The 20,627-nt window shown below is 47.4% G+C and overlaps 2 protein-coding genes across 2 annotated transcripts in view; one reads left to right on the top strand and one right to left on the bottom strand.

Annotated features, from left to right (window-relative positions):
- The window catches only part of srcap (Snf2-related CREBBP activator protein), a 50,581-nt gene extending 30,673 nt beyond the window's left edge, over nt 1-19,908 (top strand). The window contains 16 exon segments of the mRNA XM_083994775.1: nt 76-213; nt 1,345-1,740; nt 2,879-3,054; nt 4,288-4,667; nt 5,538-5,740; nt 7,216-7,385; nt 8,544-8,740; nt 9,312-9,426; nt 10,572-10,697; nt 11,472-11,648; nt 11,806-11,889; nt 12,754-14,857; nt 14,920-15,645; nt 15,908-15,995; nt 16,320-18,132; nt 18,135-19,908. Of these exon segments, the coding sequence (XP_083850901.1) occupies nt 76-213; nt 1,345-1,740; nt 2,879-3,054; nt 4,288-4,667; nt 5,538-5,740; nt 7,216-7,385; nt 8,544-8,740; nt 9,312-9,426; nt 10,572-10,697; nt 11,472-11,648; nt 11,806-11,889; nt 12,754-14,857; nt 14,920-15,645; nt 15,908-15,995; nt 16,320-18,132; nt 18,135-18,314 (7,073 nt within the window). The 3' untranslated portion in view covers nt 18,315-19,908.
- Nucleotides 1-20,627, bottom strand: part of acsf2 (acyl-CoA synthetase family member 2) — a 288,967-nt gene that overhangs the window by 60,923 nt on the left and 207,417 nt on the right. The window lies entirely within an intron of this gene.

Raw genomic sequence — 20,627 nt, forward strand, 5'->3', positions numbered from 1 at the left:
TGCTTGAGAGAATCGCCATGACGATAAGACTGAAGCAGATGATGATGATGAAGAGTCTGTTTCTTCTTTCTGCAGGTAACGTGATGCACCTGGTGTCGAGCGGCGTGCAGCACCACATCATCAGCCAACCTGCACAGGTGTCGGTGCAGAGCGCAGCCAACTCCCCCACTGCCCCCCCGGCCAACCGCCTGCCTCATAACGCCTCCGCTCAAGGTTTTTACCCCGACTCCTCCTCCTCCTCATCCTCTCTCTTTAAAGGACAATTCCAGACAAATTTAACTTGGGCTTTAGTTTCCTAATATTTAAGGTCTAACATAATTAATCTGTAGATTTTCTTCTTAATGTTTCCTGTTCATCGCGTCGCCACAGCAGCGTAGAATGGGAGAAGACAAATCTCAGGCTGTTTACATCCCACAAAACCACTATTTATTTTTTGCACAGACAATGTCAGATGGCTTCATTTTTTCAATTTATTAGTTATTTTTTTTTGTTTGTTTGTTTTATTTAGCTCATTACACCTATACCATCTTATTATTATGTCACGTTCCAACCAAATCTGTTATGTAACATTTGTTGGTAAAACACTTAAGTTTTACCAACTCAATATAAAACTTCAAGAAGAGAAATTGGAATATTGTAAGTAGTGGTGCAACGGATCACAGTTGATCTGATCGCTCCCCACGGATCGGCACGCAAGTGGTCCACGGATCAATCGATTAAAAAAAAAGAAGAAGTGATGCAGCGACCCAACCGAACAAACGGGCATGTAAAAAAAACTCTGCTCGTATATTTGAAGCTGCACCTCTAGTTTGTGCACAACCACAACAAAATAGTTTGTTTTATCAACATGTTTACTGCCCAGAACGTCGCAACACACAACTTTAATTTGCGTTGTTGAGGAAGTTACGCATTGGAACGTCAGTTTCACCTTTTGAATGTTTTCAGTTTTTAAGATAATTTGAATTCTGTTTTCGAACAGTGAAGTTCGTTCTGACAGCCCTACAACCTGTAAACATACTGATCAACTTGACTCTCGTGTGAGACTTTGTATTACAGTTCCGTTTGCAAACATGTCGTCTTTCTTATGTTTGAAGCCATCTGACGTTGTCTATTTAAAAAAAAAAAAAAAAAAGCGGTTTTGTGGAACAGAACAGATATAACTACTGCAGAACAGGAGACTAAAATTAAAAGACTAAGAGACTAAGATTAAAAAGAAAATCTGCAGATGAATTATTTTAAACCTAAAATATCAGGAAACTGGAGCCGCAGGTTGAATTTGTCCTTTAACCTTGATGTTGACCAGTGCAGTGGAGCCTCTCCTCATGTCTCTCTGTCCCCCCTCAGTGGCCTCCTCCATGGTGAGCAGCCCCGGCGTCGTGAAGATCGTTGTGCGTCAGTCAGCAGGCAAGGAGGGCGGGCCCGTGCCCACCCTGGCCGTGGCCCCTTCCCCCCGTGTTGCTCCTCAGGCCCCCCCCTCCTCCTCCTCCTCCTCCTCCTCCTCCTCCCTGCACGTCGTCACCACCGCCACCTCCACCCCCGTCAGACACGCCGCTCCGCTGCAGATCGCCCAGCGCACCGCCACCGCCACCGCCCACTACACCATAGCTCCTCCCAGAACCCCCACCGCCGCCTCCTCCTCCAGCCAGCCACAGCCCCCCCGCCCCGTCCTCAAAGTAGTGCAGCCCCCTCCCCCCACTCCTCCTCCCCCTCCTCCTCCGTCGGGCGCAGAGCAGCAGCCAGGTGAGAGGAGGAGTCCCGGTTCTGTCTGAGCTGCATGACCAGTAGAACCGGGTCGCATCCCTGCTTCTACTTCTACTACTAACATCTCACATCTCACTCTATTTGTTTTAATCTACTCTGCATGTGTGTATGTTGTGTGTCTTGTGTGTAAAAGGAAACGTGTAGAGCAGGGGTGTCACGATTATAGATTTATTGTCAGAGAAATAATCACGGTGTTACAATTATCATGATTATTATGCATTAATTCAATTCACAACTCTATTAATGTGTAAAAATCAAATGAAGTCAAAAATATATTTACATTAAAAATGATTTACACAAAATATTTTAAAGGGATAGTTCAACATTTTGGCAAATTAGCCCATTGCCATAATCCCTATAGTCATAGCAGTAGGTTCGTTTCCTTTAATTGTCGGTGCAAGCTGTTTTTAGAACGGCGGAGCAGAGCCGTGAGCTGCTCAGAGCTACGCTACGGAGGCTCATTATGGGATTTCTTGGTTTCCCTCATCAAACTCATCAAATACACAATCCAGCAACTCCAAAACGCGGCTCTGCTCCGCCGAGATAATCAAGGGAGGTTTTAATTAGGGCTAAAATATTAAATCATCAGTGTCCATAGGTAATGATAAATAAAGGAAACTGACTATTTCGACTATTTTACAATATTTTATAGTATAAACAATTCATCAGTCTGAAGCTTAAGTTGAATTTCTTATCAAACACTTAGGAGTTTGGGCTGTCAATCGATTAAAATGATTAATAATCATTAACTGCACATTTTATATTTCGTCAAAATGCTCCTTAAAGAGCTGTTTTTAATAATGTAAAACTACGTTATACATGAACCAAAGAGACAGAGATGGTTTAGTTTAAAACTTGATTTGATGGATCAAAGGCCAAAACAACATTTGTTAATTGAGATATTAAAGGGAATTACTATTAATGTTTTATTTATTACGTTAACTTTGACAGTGGTAGATTTAATATAGAAAAATAACATTTCTTGCACAGAAAAGTCGGATTAGATCTATTACAGGATAGAATACAGGATAGGATTTAATCAATGATCTGATCATTTCTTTAACCTTTAATCTTCTCTGAATTACCTCAACTTATTTATTTATTTCCTCCTCTTCAGCTGCAGCTTCGGTCTCGTCCTCTGTGTCCAAACCTTCAGCGGCGCCACGTGACATCAGCGGAGGCGTCGGTCAAACACCAGCGACCACGAAGCCGAGGCCGAGCGTGACGTCGTCCAGACCTCACCTCCCGCCCCGGAGAGTTCCCCGACCGCCGCCTCGCTCCCCGTTCCACATGGTGAGGAAGTCGTTTCTACCCTGATGCTCAGCTAAACAAACTAAAAACCTTCCTCCATGTTTGTTGTTGTTCTGATGAATTCAATATGAAGCTCAGACTGAAAACTCCTGAGCTTTTTCTTTGTGTTTCCATGTGGATTAATATTTTCACCTCCTTTTTATCTATTAAATTCAAAGTAGAACATCAAAAAACATAATACATCCAGAGAGGAAGACGACAAACATTAATCTTATCAAGCTCTGACAGCAAACTAATGGAAAATAAATACATATAGATTAACAATATTGACAATGTATGCACATATTAATACAGAATGACAGATTAAACCTGAAGTATGTGAAGCAGAATTATCATTATACGTCTGTTATGAACTTGAAGAGTCTGTGATTCAGTTACTTTGAATGAAACGCAACCTTTTCTCCAGGATTATTAGATTAAAAGTCCTGCAGCCTTTTTTTTTAAAGGCAGACTTTTATTGTGAAAAACAACCAGGAAGTGTTGAGGGTTGTTGACAGAAGTTTAGTAAAGAAGAAAAAACTGGGATTATTTATAGGACTTGACAGTATTTTAACATGTATTTAAACTACTCTCCAACTTCCTCCCCTCTTCCGTCTCTTCCTCCTCTTCCTCTTTATTCTCTTCCTCCTCTTCCTCTTTATTCTCATCCTTCTCCGCTTTCTCTATATTCTCTTCCTTCTCATCTTCCTTCTCTTCCCCTTTTCCCCCTCTTCCTCTTTATTCTCTTCCTTCTCCTCCCCTTTCTCCCCCTCTTCCTCCTCGTCTTCCTCCTCCTCGTCTTCCTCTTCCTCTTTTTTCTCCTTCCCCTCTTCCTCTTTATGCTCTTCCTTCTCCTCTTCCTTCTCTTCCCCTTTCTCCCCCTCTTCCTCGTCCTTTTCCTCTTCTTTCTCTTTGTCCTCCTCTTCCTCCTCCTCCTCTTCCCTCTACTTCCTCTTCCACCTCATTTTACCTCCTCCACCTCTTCCTCCTCCTCCTCTTCTTCCTCCTCCCTCCTCTTCCTCCTCCTCCTCCTCCTCCTCCTCCTCCTCCTCCTCCTCCTCCTCATCCTCCTCCTCCCTCCTCTTCCCTCTTCCTCCTCCACCTCATCCTCCTCCTCCTCCCTCCTCTTCCTCCTCCTCCTCCTCCTCCTCCTCCTCCTCCTCCTCCTCCTCCTCCTCCTCCTCCTCCTCCTCCTCTCTTCCTCCTCCTCCTCCTCCTCCTCCTCCTCCTCCTCAGTCCTGGTTGGCTGACAGCTACAAGCAGCAGAACGACAGCCGCCTCGACTTCATCGCCAGAGTCAACGAGCATCACTGCTCGGCGTCGCCCGTGTACGGCCGCGAGGTTCTGGACTTCCTCACCTTCCTCCCGGGCCCCCGTCCGTCTCCGGCTCCTCCTCCTCTTCTCACCACCTCCTCCTCCTCCTCCTCCTCCTCCTCTCAGGGGGAGGGGCAGAAGGAGGAGGTGGGGGTGGGGCAGTGGGGCCGGTCGGGTCACAGCAGCTGCCTCTTCGCTCAGTGGCAGAACAAATACGACTACTGGAGTCAGAGCGGTGCCGTGAGAGACGCCATCCACAGCATCGAGCAGCGGGTGGAGCTGCTCAGTGACCTCATAGACAGGTAGGTCGATGGTTGACGGACGGTGCGTTACCGTGGATACGACAGGGAAACACGACTGTGCGTGCAGTAACAAGGGAGATAGAGCCGTATCGCCCGTAATTAGCTTAGCTCAAACACTGGAAGTGTATAGGTAGTGTTAGCCTGCCTCCTACCCGAGCTGAAATCAGCAGTCAGAAGCTGATTTCATTTTAGCTCTAAACTCTGTAAATATATCACTTTATCAACATTTCAAACATGTTTAGGTGAGAAAGTAGCCGTTTAGATCAGCAGTGTGTCGTTAATTTGTCTAAATACCAGCTGTTTACAGTTTTGTTTGGATGAATTCGGCGCTGCTCAAGCTAGCCGTTGTGACCAACGCACGTCCGGTTACTTTCACAAAATAAAACACCCGTTGCCCTTTACATACAGAAAACCATGACGATAGAATTTGTACTTTTACTTTGAAATAGGAAGCTAACCTACCCTCGATGTAGCTAGCTTGAACCAAAATAAACCGTCTTTGCTTGAACCTTCCGTTTTGACCGATCTCGTCCCGTTACCGGCATTTGACCGCTCAAGATGCCTTAGCCTACCGGAGAGTTTTGTCAGCTCTGAGACGAAGATCGGCCCGCCGGTTTCCGTTTAGAGTTGCTGAAGAGTTTCTCTGATGACTTTAGGTGGAGGCAGGCTAACACTACCCATACACTTCCAGTATTTGAGCTAAGCTAATTACGGGCGATACGGCTCTATCTCCCTCGTTACTGCACGCACAGTCGAAAGGATGGGGTCTATCTGCTGGTCATGGACTCGGGAGTGAGGAAAGACACAAAAAAAAATGTTGGCGTATCCCTTTAACTGTTTTGTTTTCTTATTCTTCTGTGTTGTTTTCAGGTTCACCTTTGCGATCCCTCCGGTGGAAGCTCCGCCCATCTCCATGCACTGCTGCCACCCGCCTCCCTCGCTGAGCCACAAGCAGAGCGTCTTCTCCTCGCAGCTGCAGTCGACGGTCGCCCCCCTCACCCGCTCCCTCCACCGCATCCAGTGCTACATGAGGACGCAGTTCCCCGACCTGAGGCTCATCCAGTACGACTGTGGTGAGTGGAGCGGACAGGGAAAACTTTATTTATCGACAGTTAGCAGACACAACATCTTATCTTGTCTTATCTTATTGTATCTTGTCTTATCTTTTCCTTTATCTTTTCTATTATATTCCTTTATCTAATATCTTTTCTTTTCACAACATCTTACCTTGTCTTTATCTTTTCTTTTCCTTTACCTTCATCTTATCTGAGATCCAGCTTCTTTCCTGAAGGTGTCAGACTCATGAACAGTACAGTCTTTATGGACACACAAACTGTCCCCGATGCTGCGTCTTTAAGTTTTTTTAGCTAGATTTTATTTTATTTTTTATTAATTTATATTTATATTCAGATGTTACCCTCTATTTATCATATATATTCTATTTTTCTATTTCTGTTTATTGTGTTATTTCGTCCTTTCTTCATTCTTTCTGCATGTTGGAATGACAATAAAATCCCTCGATCGTTGTATCTTATCTTATCCTTATCCTTATCATATCTTATCTTATTTTATCTTTATCTTAATCTTATCTTTTCCTTTATTTATTTATCTTTATCTTATCTGAGGTCGAGCTTCTTTCCTGAAGCTGTCAGACTCATGAACAGTACAGTCTTTATGGACACAGACTGTCTCTCATACTACATCTTTAATGCAATAACAAGTTTTTTAGCTAGATTTTATTTTATTTTTTTATATTTAGATGTTACTCTCTGTTTATCATGTCTATTTATTCTATTTTTTGTATTTCTATTTATTGTTTTTCCTCCAGGCCTTAAGTTAAACCTTTGTTCTTTTCTTTTCTTTTATGATCTTTATCTTATACTCAAAACAACAAACCAGACAGAAAGAAAAAGTAGAATAGAAAATCGTTAAATTAATTGAATTGAGCAAAATGAAATTACTTTTTAATATTCGTAATTTTTGAATTCATTCTGTCTCCATCATTACATCTGTAAAAGGTCGCAAGATGCTGTAAAACTTTATTATAGTTTAATATATTATAATTCTCTCTTGTTATGTCTCTCTTCACCACAGTTGTATGTGTTTTTTTTATTTTCATTCCTTTTCAATAAAATCAGTTTCTGTGCTAAAACGCTGACGACTGACACCGTCTCTCAGGGTCCAAATTGTAAATCAGGGTTTTTTAATAACAGTATAAATCAGTGTGACATCAGGTGAAGAAGCTACGGAACAAACAAGGCTTCAAAGTCCTGAGAGTATTGATTAGTTATTTGTCGTCGTGCCGTCTCTTTAGTGTCGGACGGAGCTCAGCACTGATTATTATTCGTCTGCGAACCTCGGCTCAGGAACTCGTCTTGTAAAAATCAATGTTTCATTAATGTGTAAATGACCGAAGGAGGCAAGAGCTGATTCAGAGGAGACTTATTACTGATGCTATGAAATAATCTGCCTGTGTGTTGTTTTGTTTTGTTGTTAACTTCCTGCTGTGTGTTTGTGTTTGTGTGTGTGTGTGTTTGTGTTCATGCAGGTAAACTCCAGACGCTCCACACGCTGCTGAGGAAGCTGAAGACCGGCGGCCACCGCGTGCTGATCTTCACCCAGATGACGAGGATGTTGGACGTGTTGGAGCAGTTCCTCAACTACCACGGACACATCTACCTGCGTCTGGACGGCAGCACGCGGGTGGAGATGAGACAGGTGAGTCCTCGCTGCGAGGAGGAGAAGGAGTTAGGAGGAGGAATAATAATTTACCACCTGGAAAGATGCCATCCCTCCATCCCATGAAATTGGAAAAAATAAAACATACACTACCCCCAGTTTCTATTGGATCCGTCTCCGCTCCGTCCCGACACTTCGCATCCATTCAAGTCATTCAAGAGCATCACACATCAATCAGAAAATCAGACTCAGAAAGACAAAAGGGTTCTGTTGTTTACATTTTACTCTCACTTTATAGACCCCTTCACAGATTGTAATTCAAAGTAGGCGGGGCAATCACTGGAGGCAAAACGTCTCAAACACGGTAGCTTGTAAACGCTGGTTAGGAGGTTTTAACGCACTGTTTTTTCAAGAATGGACGAGGAAAACACATATTTTAGTGAATATGTTAGTACACTCACCCTCCGAGATTGTGAGTGTTATTTTAAAAAGTTGACTCCAGTAGCGTACAGGTTTCAAAGACCCAACCTGGTCCGATCCGCAGGTATTGAAGCATTAATTCTCAGCCAGACCGCAGCAAAAAAGAAGAAAGAAGAAAGAAAAAAGAAGCACATGGTCCGACGCAACCCGAGATATTAAATGTTTTCAACCTGAACCCGGTGCGTCCGGTCGTGTTGTTCGGTCCGGCCCGTTGAGAACCTGACTGACACAGTCTGTGGGCGGAGTACACATTTATTTGCAAGATTTACAGTGCTTGTAAATGAATGCTGCTCTGGATCCGACTCTTTCCTTCTATTCTTACTCTTTTAAACAGAACCTACTATATATTTTCCATCTTTGCTGAGCATAATATTTGTTCAAAATTAATTTAAAACCTGTCCCGTACACAGTAGACGCCTGTCTAAACAGACGCTGGTTCAGTTGTTTTGCCTCCAGCGAATGTCGTAACGTCACAGTGACGTCAGCTGTGATGTGACGTGCATGAAACTAATTAGGACAACCACTGGCTTCACTTATTGTAATATTCTCTTATCATGTGTGTATATGTGTCCTCTTTTACAATATATTTAAAACACATTGTCTTAGATTTACTCTTTTTTTTTTTAAATTTTTTTAATTTATTTACTTTTTGGGGTGGGGATTCTGGGGAAAAAAGAAAAATAATTCACCATCAAATCTTCCCTCCTCCTCTTTCAGTCTCTCATGGAGCGCTTCAACGCCGACCGCCGCATCTTCTGCTTCATCCTGTCGACTCGCAGCGGCGGCGTGGGCGTGAACCTGACGGGCGCCGACACCGTGGTTTTCTACGACAGCGACTGGAACCCGACCATGGACGCTCAGGCGCAGGACCGCTGCCATCGGATCGGACAGACCCGAGACGTCCACATCTACAGGTGAAGGGAGAGACGCCGTCGTACCGATGCTTTCACTTTCACTTTCAACCTGAATCACCTGATAGAAGAACAGAGAGAGAGTTCTTAACCAGAAAGGAAAGCGCTCAGGTTGAGTCTAAATGTAGATTAATGCAGGTGTCAGTGCAGCTGTGGAGGGCAGACACAAAGATGTACAACAATTTAAGTTTAAATATTCACTAATACTCATCAAATTATCACATTTTAGAAGCCTAAACCAGATCATTTTTGGGCTTTTTTTCCAAACTGTGCAACCAAAAGATGCAGAGCAGAAGGAAAACACACCACAGAAACAGATCATAAATAAACTAGAGAACTGCATTACAATAAATATGATTAAAATGCATTAAATAGATTAAAAAATTGCACATGAGATCATTAAATATTTCACAGCGTTAGAAGATTTATTGTCGTTCTACATAAAGAGGGAAATGAAAGTGAATTAAAAAAGTGGAGTGGAATCAAAACGAAAAAAAATAAAACAATAAAGAAACTCTGATAAAACCAATATGACACAATAAATAAATGTGACTGTGTTTCGGTTCCTCTTCAGGCTGATCAGCGAGCGAACGGTGGAGGAGAACATATTGAAGAAAGCCAACCAGAAGAGGATGCTGGGAGATATGGCGATCGAGGGAGGAAACTTCACCACTGCCTTTTTCAAACAGGTGGGAACCTACAGTGACTCAGCGTCACACACAAAACTGATGAGTCATCTAGGTTTGTTTAGGGTTTTTTTGGGGGTTTTTTCCCACACAAAGAAGGGAAAAAAAGGAGAAAGCAGAAGATAACAGACACAGCTTCTTCCACCTCTCACTGTTTTTTTTTGTTTTTCTGTTGATCATGTGATGTGGTTTTAGATGTATCACACAGAAGCATATCGCATTCACTTGAAAAAAAGGTTGGGTTTTTTTAGTACTTTTTTCTGTTTTTTGCAGTAATTACTTTTTTTTCCTGGTTTTTCAGAGCAATTTGTTTTCTGAAGTCATTTTTGTTTTGTTTTTCTGAGTTTTTTCTTTTTTTTTTTTGTCCGGACTTTATGAGAATTCAAAATCCTGCTAGAAGCTCCCACCTGCAAGTAACGTTTAACCGCTGTGGTCAAGTCAGCCTCCACCTCATCACAAATCTATTAGATCCATGATATGTATATGCTTCACTTCAAAACAATACAGTCGAGCTCTCCCCGACATTGTTTTGTAGTATAAGGACCGATTTAAAAATAAAAGTGACCTTCCAAAACGGATTCAGTTGCATAGTTTGCAAGGTGATAAAGATTTTTTTTGTAAAAGGAAAAGCCCATTTATCTATCTTATCTTTATTAAATTCAGATTGATATTGAAAGGAGACTAATTAGAGCAGTTTGATGTAGCACCTTTATTTTGAAATCAGTCCTCACGCTACTTGCAGGTGGGAGCTTCTAACGGGATTTTGAAATTTCGCTATGTCATAAAAAATAGACTTTTTCTTTTTTTTTTGAGTAATATTTTCTGTTCTTTGGAGTATTTTTTTTCCAAGTAGTTTATTTTTCTGTTTTTCTAAGTGAATGCTTCCGTAGTATCATACTCTGTCATCTGTCATCATCCACTTTAATTAAACTGGATCACGTCGACCTTTTCACCAAAACCACTTGTTGCTTTATTTCCTCATGAATACAGTGAATAAACGACAGCACTCGAACAGCTGGTTGTGCCCCGATAACGTCGCTTCAAGTGGCTCCTTTTTTAGTCTTTTGTTTTCATCTCGAGTACAAGAGGAATCGTTTGTGCCTCATTTACATTTTAACATTTCCATTTCCATTTCCCTCGTCGCTCAGCAAACCATCCGAGAGCTGTTTGATATGAACGAAGGGGAGAAACGCGAGGTCGCCGTGGAGCTGTCGGTGCCTCAGCCCGAGGAGGAGGAGACCGGCAACAAGCAGAGCACCACCATCCTGGAGCAGGTCAGAGCTCACGGGACAGAAACACACACATATACGATGTTTTTACCAGATTTATTTTGGTCTGTTTGCACATTTTAAAGGCATAGTTCAACATTTTTGGCAAATTGGCCCACTACCATAATCCCTATAGTCATGGCAGTAGGTTTGTTACCTTTAATTGTCGGTGCAAGTTATTTTTAGAGCGGCGGAGCAGAGCCGTGAGCTGCTCAGAGCTACGCTACGGAGGCTCATGGGATTTCTTGGTTTTCCTCATCAAATACACAATCCAACAACTCCACAATGCTCTGGTGGACAAGTTGTGACCTGCACATTCACCACGCTATGAGATAATAACACGACGTTACCAGACAGAGTTGTTTTAGAGGCAAATGCAGAGACTGCTTGATGAAAAACTGTCCCTGAAGGCAACGTGCATCAGCAGTTTTGCATGAATTGACCTCTAAAACAATTCTGTCTGGTAACGTTGTGTTATTATCTCATATGATGAGATGATCATTTGATGAGGGAAATCAAGAAATCCCATGAGCCTCCGTAGCGTAGCTCTGAGCAGCTCGCGGCTCTGCTCCGCTGTTCTAAAAATAGCGTGCGGCGACAAATAAAGGTAACGAACCTACTGCTATGACTATAGGGATTATGGCAATGGGCCAACTTGCCAAAATGTTGAACTATCCCTTTAAGATAACAACAACAAAAAAACTGTGAGAGCTGCACAGTCAAAAAGATTTTAGAAAAAGGAAGATCTGTCGTCTCATATTCGGTTGCATCCGCTCTCAGGCTCTGTGTCGCGCCGAGGACGAGGAAGACATCGTCGCCGCCTCTCAGGCCAAAGCGGAGCAGGTGGCCGAGCTCGCCGAGTTCAACGAGAACATTCCTCTGGACGACGGAGGAGAGCAGGAGGAGGTGGAGGAGCTCTCCAAGGCCGAGCAGGAAATAGCTGCTCTGGTGGAGCAGGTGAGTCATCAATCAATCAATCAATCAATCAATCAATCGATAAGATCTGTAACTTAACTATTAATCGAAATTTGAATTATGGATTATATACGTCTTAAACTGCACAGGAGTAAAATAAAGTTAGTCTGACGTTGTCGTGTCTTCTCTCCACCTGCAGCTCACGCCCATCGAACGTTACGCCATGAACTTCCTGGAGGCCTCGTTAGAAGACGTTTGTAAAGAAGAGTTGAAGCAAGCAGAGGTACGAACTCATTTAAAATAAAAATAAAATGATAGCTAAAGTAAAAGCTGATGCTATAATAACATGATAATGCAGTTTTTTTAAATGTATTTTCTGTAGTTTCAGTTGTTTGAATCAGTTTTACTCTGAATCTGAAACTCAACCTTTATGTTTTTATGCCACATGCAGTGAGGCGTTTGAGGGTTTCCGGGAAAATATTTGTCATTATTTTTGATAAATGTGTAATAAAGTTGTCTATTATTAAACATCCCTTTTAGTCAGATTCAGAATTACTTTATTTATACCCGGGGGGAAATTTTCTTTGTTAGAAACTCCTGAATAGTGAGAGAAATAGTACACACTATTAAGCATTAGTTAAGCATTAATAAATATTGAATTTTTATTTATAACGCATGAATACTCATTAGTATGTAGTTTATAAATACAGTTAGTGCTTATGAATGATGAGTAAAACATTTTTAACTGTGTTTATAAACTACATACTAATGAGTATTCATGTGTTATAAATGATGAATTCAGTATTTATTAATGCTTAATAGTGTGTACTTATTATAAAGTGATACCATAAATAAAAATATTATTACTAAAATAAAATCAGAACAGAATAAATAAGATAAAAAAGGATAAGATTAAATAAAATATAATAATTCACACATGTACATATCCTTGATAAGGTCCACTTTGAACAATTAACAAATGTGTGATTTATTTCCAATAAGATCGACATTTATATTGATATTTTAATCAATTGACTCCTATTTTTAATTAATTCAGCTTCACATTGATAAATATTTAATAGAAAATTGTAAAATGAACAAAAACGACTTGTCACAGTTTCCTTCATTCATGTTTCTGTCTCTTCAGGAACAAGTGGAAGCTGCTAGAAAAGGTCTGGACCAGGCGAAGGAGGAGGGGCTGAAGCTGCACGCATCGTCCGACGACGACGACGACGACGGCAACTTCCTGTCGCCGCCTGCGTCCGTGGAGCCGGCCCATCCCGCTCCGGCTCGCCGCGGCCGCAAACCCAAGGACAAGGACAAGGTCGTCACCTCCACGCGGACGAGCGGACGACTCCGCGGAGCGTCGCCCGAAGAAGCCGAGGCCGAGCCCACGACCCCCAGAGAAGTGCCTGAGAGACCCCGCGTGGGGCTGAGAGGACGAGGAGCCGCCAAAGATGCCGGCGCCACAGCTGCTGCGTCCACGACGACGACGACCGCTAACGCCGCCGCCGCTGCCACCACGACGCCGTCCCGCACCGACCATCAGAAAACGCCGGCGTCATCCACCAAACTCCAAGACTCGTCCGCCAAGTCCTCGAAGGCGTCGTCGCCCGCCCGCGACCACCCGACGACCAAAACCAGGACGGTAGCGAACCGCTCCCACGCCGCCGGTCCAGTGCCTTCCCCTCCCACCGCTGCCGCCGCCGCCGCGCCGCCCGGCGGGAAACAACCCGGCGTCGTCGAGAGCGACGGGCGGAGCGGTAAAGCCGACAAGGAGCCGGAGAACGAGCGGCGGATGTCGGAGTCGTCTCTCGAGTCCGGCGGCCCGACGGACGCTACAACGACAACGCCGAAGGAGGAGGACGGTGGTGGCGGCAGCAGCGGCGGTAAAGACAAAGACCACAGCTCCATGTCTCCGCCCTCGACCAGCTCCAGGTCGCCGCGCAAACGCCAGTCGGCGGACGGCGAGGTGCTGCGCGGCCTCGTCGAGGACTCGCCGTCCGCCAAGGTCCTACGGAAGCTCCCGGGGCGACTGGTCACCGTGGTGGAGGAGAAGGAGCCGAGGAGGCGGCGGCGGCGAGGGAGCGGCACCGGGGGCGGAGGAGGTTCGTCAGAGGAGACGACGACGACGACGACGACAGCAACGACGGCGGAGGAGAACGCCGCCGCAACCGCCGGTTTCACGGACGAGACGAATAAAGAAAAAGACGCAACAGCAACGACGCCAACGCCAACGCCGCCGAGTCCTGACGGCAAAACTAAAGACACTGTCACCAAGTCGCCTCAGGACCAAGACGCCGCCGCCGCTGCCGCGAGTCCGACGGTTCAGCCACCGCCGCCGCCGCCGCCGGTGCCGGTGAGGAGTTACCCGCCGTACTCGCCGCCGCACCACTCCCCCGACATGCCGGTGCTCAGAAACCTCCCGGTGCGGCGCCGCCTAGAGACCGAGTCCCGCATGGCGGCGCAGCAGCTCAGCGAGCAGCAGCAGCATCTGGGCCGAGGGCGCGGCGGAGGGAACCAGGCCAAGAAGACGACGACAGACACGCCGCCGCCGCCGGGGAAGGACGCCGCCGCCGCCGCCGCCACGGCGACGTCGACCGCCTCCTCCGAGTCCGGTGTGAACTCTCTGGCGACGCCGCTGAAGAGGAAACGCGGCCGGCCGCCGAAGACGCCGCCGAGGTTAGCGACCGAGTCCGACACCACGGCGACGCCCTCGCCGCAGCCGACCTCGACCTCTCCCAGCGAGGACGGAGGGAACCAGCCGCCGCTGTCGCCGAAACGGAAGAGGGGTCGACCCCGCAAAGACTCGACAACGACCACGCCGGACGCTCCCGCCGCCCCCGCAACCACCCCCGTCACCACCACCGTTGCCAGTGGTGACGGACAGAACTCTAAAAAAGAGCCGAGCGCCGACTCAGCGTCTTGTTTGGCTAAAACTGACTCAGAGCCGCCAACAGCAACGCCGCTGCCGCAACCGGGGTCGGAGGTCACAGAAATCGCCGCCGACCACACACACACTAACGCCGAGGCTCCCGCACACGCCGAGGCCTCACCGTTGACTCCGCCCCCTCCTCCAGTCGCCGTTGCCACGTCGCCGGCCACACACACGGTTTCTGCTGCTCCGAGCTCAGACGCATCAACTCAAGTTTCCTCCTCCACGTCGTCTTCAACAGCTGCTCCCACGACGACGGCGACGACCATCACCATCACTACACCGCCTCCTCCTCCTCCTCCTCCGCCGCCTCCTTGTCCTGTCGACGCCATCACCTCGGCGCCGCCCGGTGATGATGCAACGCCGCCTCCTCCTGAGCCAAAACCTTCAACTTCTACAACTGTGAAACCGACGGGAACCGACACTGCCAAAACGACCACGACTACACCAACACCTCCACCTCCGCCACCACTCGCCACCGCTACTACCGCTGTCACCGTCGCTGTCACCGTCGCTGTCACCGTTGCCGCTGCAGCAGCTCCATCCACAGCATCAGAGACGGTGAACGCCACATCGGTCGCCACGACAACGACCACGACTACAACTACAGCTGCAGTGAAGGAGTCGCCGGACGCCACGCTGCTGCCGCCACCAGCTGTTATAAGCTCCGCCCCCGCCGCTCCTACTGCTGCACCTTCACCTTCACCGCCCTCGCCACCAAAACCGTCATCAACTACATCATCCCCTGCTGCCGTGACAACAGCGACAACAACAATAACAACACCAACAGAAGCTTCTGCATCCAACGCAACAACAGCGGTGGCGGGCAAAACAGAACAGACGAGTTCATCATCGAGCTCCACGACAGCGGCGCCAACATCATCATCATCATCAACAACAACAACAGCAGCTCCGATAAAACCGGTCGAACCAACGGCATCAGACTCAACAGGTTCAACTCCAACCACCGACAAAACCACGCCCACATCTGCTTCTTCACCACCACCAACGCCGCCGCCGCCAACGACACCAACGAGGACGACTGTCACATCTGCCGCCAGTACGAAGTCTCACGTCACCTCCACCACCACTTCCTCTTCCAACGTCTCGGATAAACCAGCGCCAGAAAAAGTCATCGCCACAACAGCAGCAGCAACAGCAGAGTCTCCTCCATCGCCAACAACAACAACGTCCTCCACATCCACAACATCTGTCACCACGGCAACAAAGGAGGAGGATGCAGTGACTTCGCCACCTCCAGCAGAAGAAGTCAAAGCAGCAGCAGCAGCAGAAACGCCATCCCCCAAAGTCCTCGCTTCTTCTTCCTCTTCTCCTTCTCCTTCTTCTGCTTCTTCCTCTTCTGCAGAAAAGACGACCACCACCACCACCTCCGCCATCGCCACCGATGCTCCACAAACCGTCACCACGACGATATCATCATCAGCTCCAGAGAAGTCGGTTACAGTCGCCACTGCCTCTTCCTCTTCATCCTCCTCGGCTGCTCCTCCTCCTCCTCCTGAGTCCACCACCACCCAACAGATCTCTGTGTCTACAACCGACCAGATGGAGACGGAAATGGAAACGCCACCTGCTCCTTCTTCACCTTCTCCTGCTCCGGACACGAAACAGAAAGAGTCGGAGATAAAGGAGGGAAAGGAGGAGAAGGAAAAGAAGAAGGAGAAGGAGGAGAAGGAGGAGAAAGAGTCGGAGATGAAGGAGGACGAGAAGAAGGAGGAGAAGGAGGAGGAGGAGGAGATCTGTAAGTCTCAGCCTAAAAGGAGAAAGGTGGAGAGTTCATCTGAGGCCAAAGAGTCGGAGTCGAGTAAAGACGACGCAGGTGGAGAAGCAAAGACAACGCCGCCCGCTACCGCCGCCGCCGTCACCGCCGCCGCTCAGAGAGTAGAAGAAGAAGGAGTTCGGCAGCAGCAGACGGCAGCGGCGGAGGAGACGGAGGAGACGGAGGAAACGGCGCCCGGAGAAGAAGAGGATGATCAGAAACCTCCTCCTCCCAAACACCAGAAGCGTTCGCTGAGTCGTCAGAGCAGCCAGGACTCGACTCGCTCCTCCTCGCCGTCGTCGTCGTCCGCCGGCTCCTCCTCCACGACCACGACGCTCACCCGCCGCGCGCATCACCGCCGCACGTACGAGAACCGACATCCGGCGAAGAGGCGGCGGGTGGACGTCACCGCCGCCGCCGCCGAGGGAGACGAGAAGAACAAAGAGGAGGAGGAGGAGGAGGAAGGTGGAGAGACGGAGAAGAAGGAGAAAGAGAAGGAGGAGGATGATGATAGCAACGCCGCCAAAACTGCCGCCGCTTCTCGAAGAAGGCGCTCAAGGTCGCCGTCTTCCTCCTCCGACTCGGACAACGACGGTGACGACAACGGTGATGGTGGCAGGAAGGAGCGCCGGCTGACTCGCTCGGCCAAACGGCGCCTTCAGGACCAGGAGAAGGAGGCGGAAGAGAAAGGAAACGACGGGCGACCGGCGGGGAAGAAGAAGCCGGCGGCTCGCAGCTCCGACAGAAACACAGCCGCTTCGAACAACGCCAACGCGTCCACGGGCGGCGAGTCGGGCAGCGACACTTCCTCTGTAAGGATCACCAGGAAGTCTGTCGCTGGATCTCAACCGCCGCCGCCGCAAGAGAGTAAACCCGCCGCTCCTCCTCCTCCGCCGCCGCCGCCGGAGCCCGAGGTGCTGGGGAAGAGATGCTCGGCTCTCAACGCCGCCGCCAAACTGCTCGCCATGAAAGGCCGAGTGGACACGCCGGGCCACACCACCCGTAGAGACTCGGCCAAGTCCACAGGAACGCCGCCGCCGCCAGCTTCCTCGTCCTCCTCTTCCACCACCTCGTCGACGTCGTCTTCGTCTTCTTGTCCGAAGACGAAGAACAAAAGTGTTGCTGCGTCTCCTCAGAGCAACTCGCTGCCGCCGCTCGCCAACAGCAAGAGCGGCAAAGCGTCGACGCCGCCGACTCAGTCGAGCCGCTCGGCGTCGCGCTCCACCCGCCAGTGCCCCGGCTCGCTGGTGCCGCCGCTCGAGGGCGAGTACAAGAGGTCGTCGAAGCCGCCGGAGGAGAAGACGACGACGGACAGAGGGAGCAGGAGGTCGTCGAGGGGGAAGGACGTTGGCGTTGAGGCCGAGACGCGGCGGCCGTCGTCCCGCGGCCACAGCGCCTGCAGCAGCATGAGCAGCGACGGCGAGGGCGAGGACGGCGGCCGTGGCGGTGGACGCAGCAGCCGAAGCCGCAGCAGCAGCAACAGCAGCCAGCGAACACACAACAGCATCAGCTCGCAGAACACGGACACGCAACAACGCGAGTCACGATCCCGCGCCGCCTCGTCCGGCAGCGAGGAGCGCGGCGGTGAAAGGAGGGAGCGGCAGCGGCGGCGGGAGAGCAGGCGACACTCTTCTCACTCTCATCATCAGAAGCTGCTGCTGCCGCCGCCAACGGACGCCAACGCTACGGCTACAGGCTCTGGGACCGAGGGGGGGACGCCGGACCGCGTGCTGCGCAGCGTCGCGGCGTTGGCGGCCGTCCAGGCGCGGTCGCCGGCGGCCGGCACGCGCTCCTCCGCCGGTCAGCAGCAGCGTCACAGCAACAACAGCAGCAACAACAACAACAACAACAAGACATGATGATGACGGTGTTTTTTGGTGACGACAGTGGGAGCGCCAAAGATGTCGATTCGATAACGATACGAGAGCACGTCACGACACGTCACGACACGACCTTCAGGCGTTGCTGCTGCTTTGTCCGCACTCAACGAAACTAAACGGACGCAAGAAACGGAAAAAACTAAACGGACGCAAGAAGAAACGTGAGTGCTGCACAAGTCAGAGACCTCGCTGCCTCTTGGGCCCTCTCCCTCTCCACTCGGAGCTCAGGCCACCACGCCACACAGTCGGTGGCGGCGGCGGGAGCGGGCGTGGGAGGAGGCTCAGGGACGCCGGGACTGAGGGGTAATAAATAAATGAAAAAAAATTACATAAAAATTAAAAATACAAATCGTGGCGCCATATTTTGTGCGTCCAGCGGCGGCGGCGGGAAACGAAGGCACGTTGTTAGTTCACATAATGTACTGTAAAACCCATTAAAAAGACTGGAACACTCAACTCAACAAGATGTTAGGAGGATATTTACACGGCGCCACTTGCTCGGCGCTAAACCGCTATCGACGATGATGATGATGATGAAAAACATCATTTTGTGTGACATGGAGGAGGAAAAAAAAAAAGAAAAACTTTCGAGTGACCAGTTGTATTGTAAGTTGGGAGGTTTTAGAAAGTTTTTTGAGGGTTTTTTTTTTTTTTTTTTTTGTCCTGCGCGTCAGCCGATGTCCTGACTATTGTTTTTTCTTCGTAGTCAGTCGATAAGTTATGCATATTTTATTATTTTTTCTTCTTCCAGGGTATTAGGAAGAGAAAACGGATCTGTCAATGTGATCTTTGCTGCACTATGCTGGAGCTTGTCTTTGCTTGGGCCCCTGTTTTTCTTTTTTTCTTTTTCTTTTCCACGTCGGTTCTGTCTGTTCATTGGATTCATTTTTTTTTTAATCCAAATCCAGCCTTTGTTTTGTTTTTTGTTCTTTTTTTGTTTGCATTTCTCATTTTGCACATCCGATAAAAAAAACGTGGCCCTCGGCTTTTTTGAGAACATTGTGGTCTGGTAATTTGTTTTTCTTTTTCTCTCTCTTTTTTTTTTTTTTTACATCAACTTGAGTAAAAAATAAATTGGTTCCTTGTTATTTCACAATGTATTTCTACAGTTCCGAAATGTATTAATTAATTGACGTCACAAAACCCTGAAAATGCTTTTGTTTCAGTCCACTTCGTCATGTATTTATATATAAATATATATATATACGGAAAGGGCAAAAAAAGTTAATGTTGTTGAAATTAAAGAGTGCCTCTTTTGGCCAAATGGGTTTGAACCTCAGATTGCCTTGTGAAACACCTGAAGCCGGGGTGTTGAGCTTCTATTTAAAATAAATTTAAAAAATGGACAAAAAAAAAAAAATCTGCCTAACAAAACGAAAAATAAAATAAAAAATGACAAACAAAATGGAAAAAACAACCCCCCCCTGCAAAAACATCCAGAAAACACCCTGTGCATCAGTGCTACCAAATTAATGTTTTATTTTTTCACCTGAGTTGTTTCGTTGGTTTTTTTTTGTCACGTTTTGTCACTTCATTGCTCTTTGTTCATGTAAAAAAAAAAAAATGAAGAAAAAAAAAGAGAAAAACAAAACAAAAAAAATTTACTTGGACAAAATATGTGAATAAAAATGACTGGTACAGTTCCAGATGACTGTAAATTGTCGATTTACTTTTGGACTCGTCAAAACAATTTTTGGAGCAAAGGTTATATTTGAAGGGGGGGGGGCGGACGGGGAGGGGGAGGCAGGGGAGTTCACGGTGATGGTCTTATTTTTATTTTTTTTGATTTGTCTCTTTCATTTGTTGCATTCCTTTTGATCCCTTGTAATTCCACGTTATTTTACTTGAAAGATTAAGACAATTACAGTTGAATAAAAAGACCAAAAATTTGTTGCCAGTTTTCATTGTGTTGAAGGTTTTCTTTAAAAAAAAAACAAAAAAAAAACAGGAACTTGACCTAAAATAATACTTCCTCTTTAAAGCCCCAGGGTGTAACTTATTTGGCTTTTTATTAGCAAAAATCAAATATTGCTGTCATAAATATGTATTTAACTATAGTCGAATCACACCCGCATACAAATGAAAGCTTTCTGGTACCTTAGAATGAGTTGTTACAAGTCGTTACAAACACATAAGTGGGCGACGCACCGAACCGAGGCGGCCATGTTGCATCGTGACCGTAGGTAACCACGGAAACTGAGCGGAGCTGCGGGCTCGGCCTGTTAAAACTGTCACCACTGTGTAGTGTGAGGAAGGACGGAGGCACTGGTGTTGCATTCAGGTGCAGTCAGGCAGACGGCCGTCGGCAAACCAACCGGATGTCATTTTACTCCACCAGAGAAAGACGGTAAAACGTGAGTCAGGTAAACAATACGACATCACCATGACAACATATTGTCACGCCTGTATTGTTTTGCCTCGTGCTGGCG

The sequence above is a fragment of the Trachurus trachurus genome (genome assembly GCF_905171665.1).
Source record: "Trachurus trachurus genome assembly, chromosome: 19".
Lineage (NCBI taxonomy): Eukaryota > Metazoa > Chordata > Actinopteri > Carangiformes > Carangidae > Trachurus > Trachurus trachurus.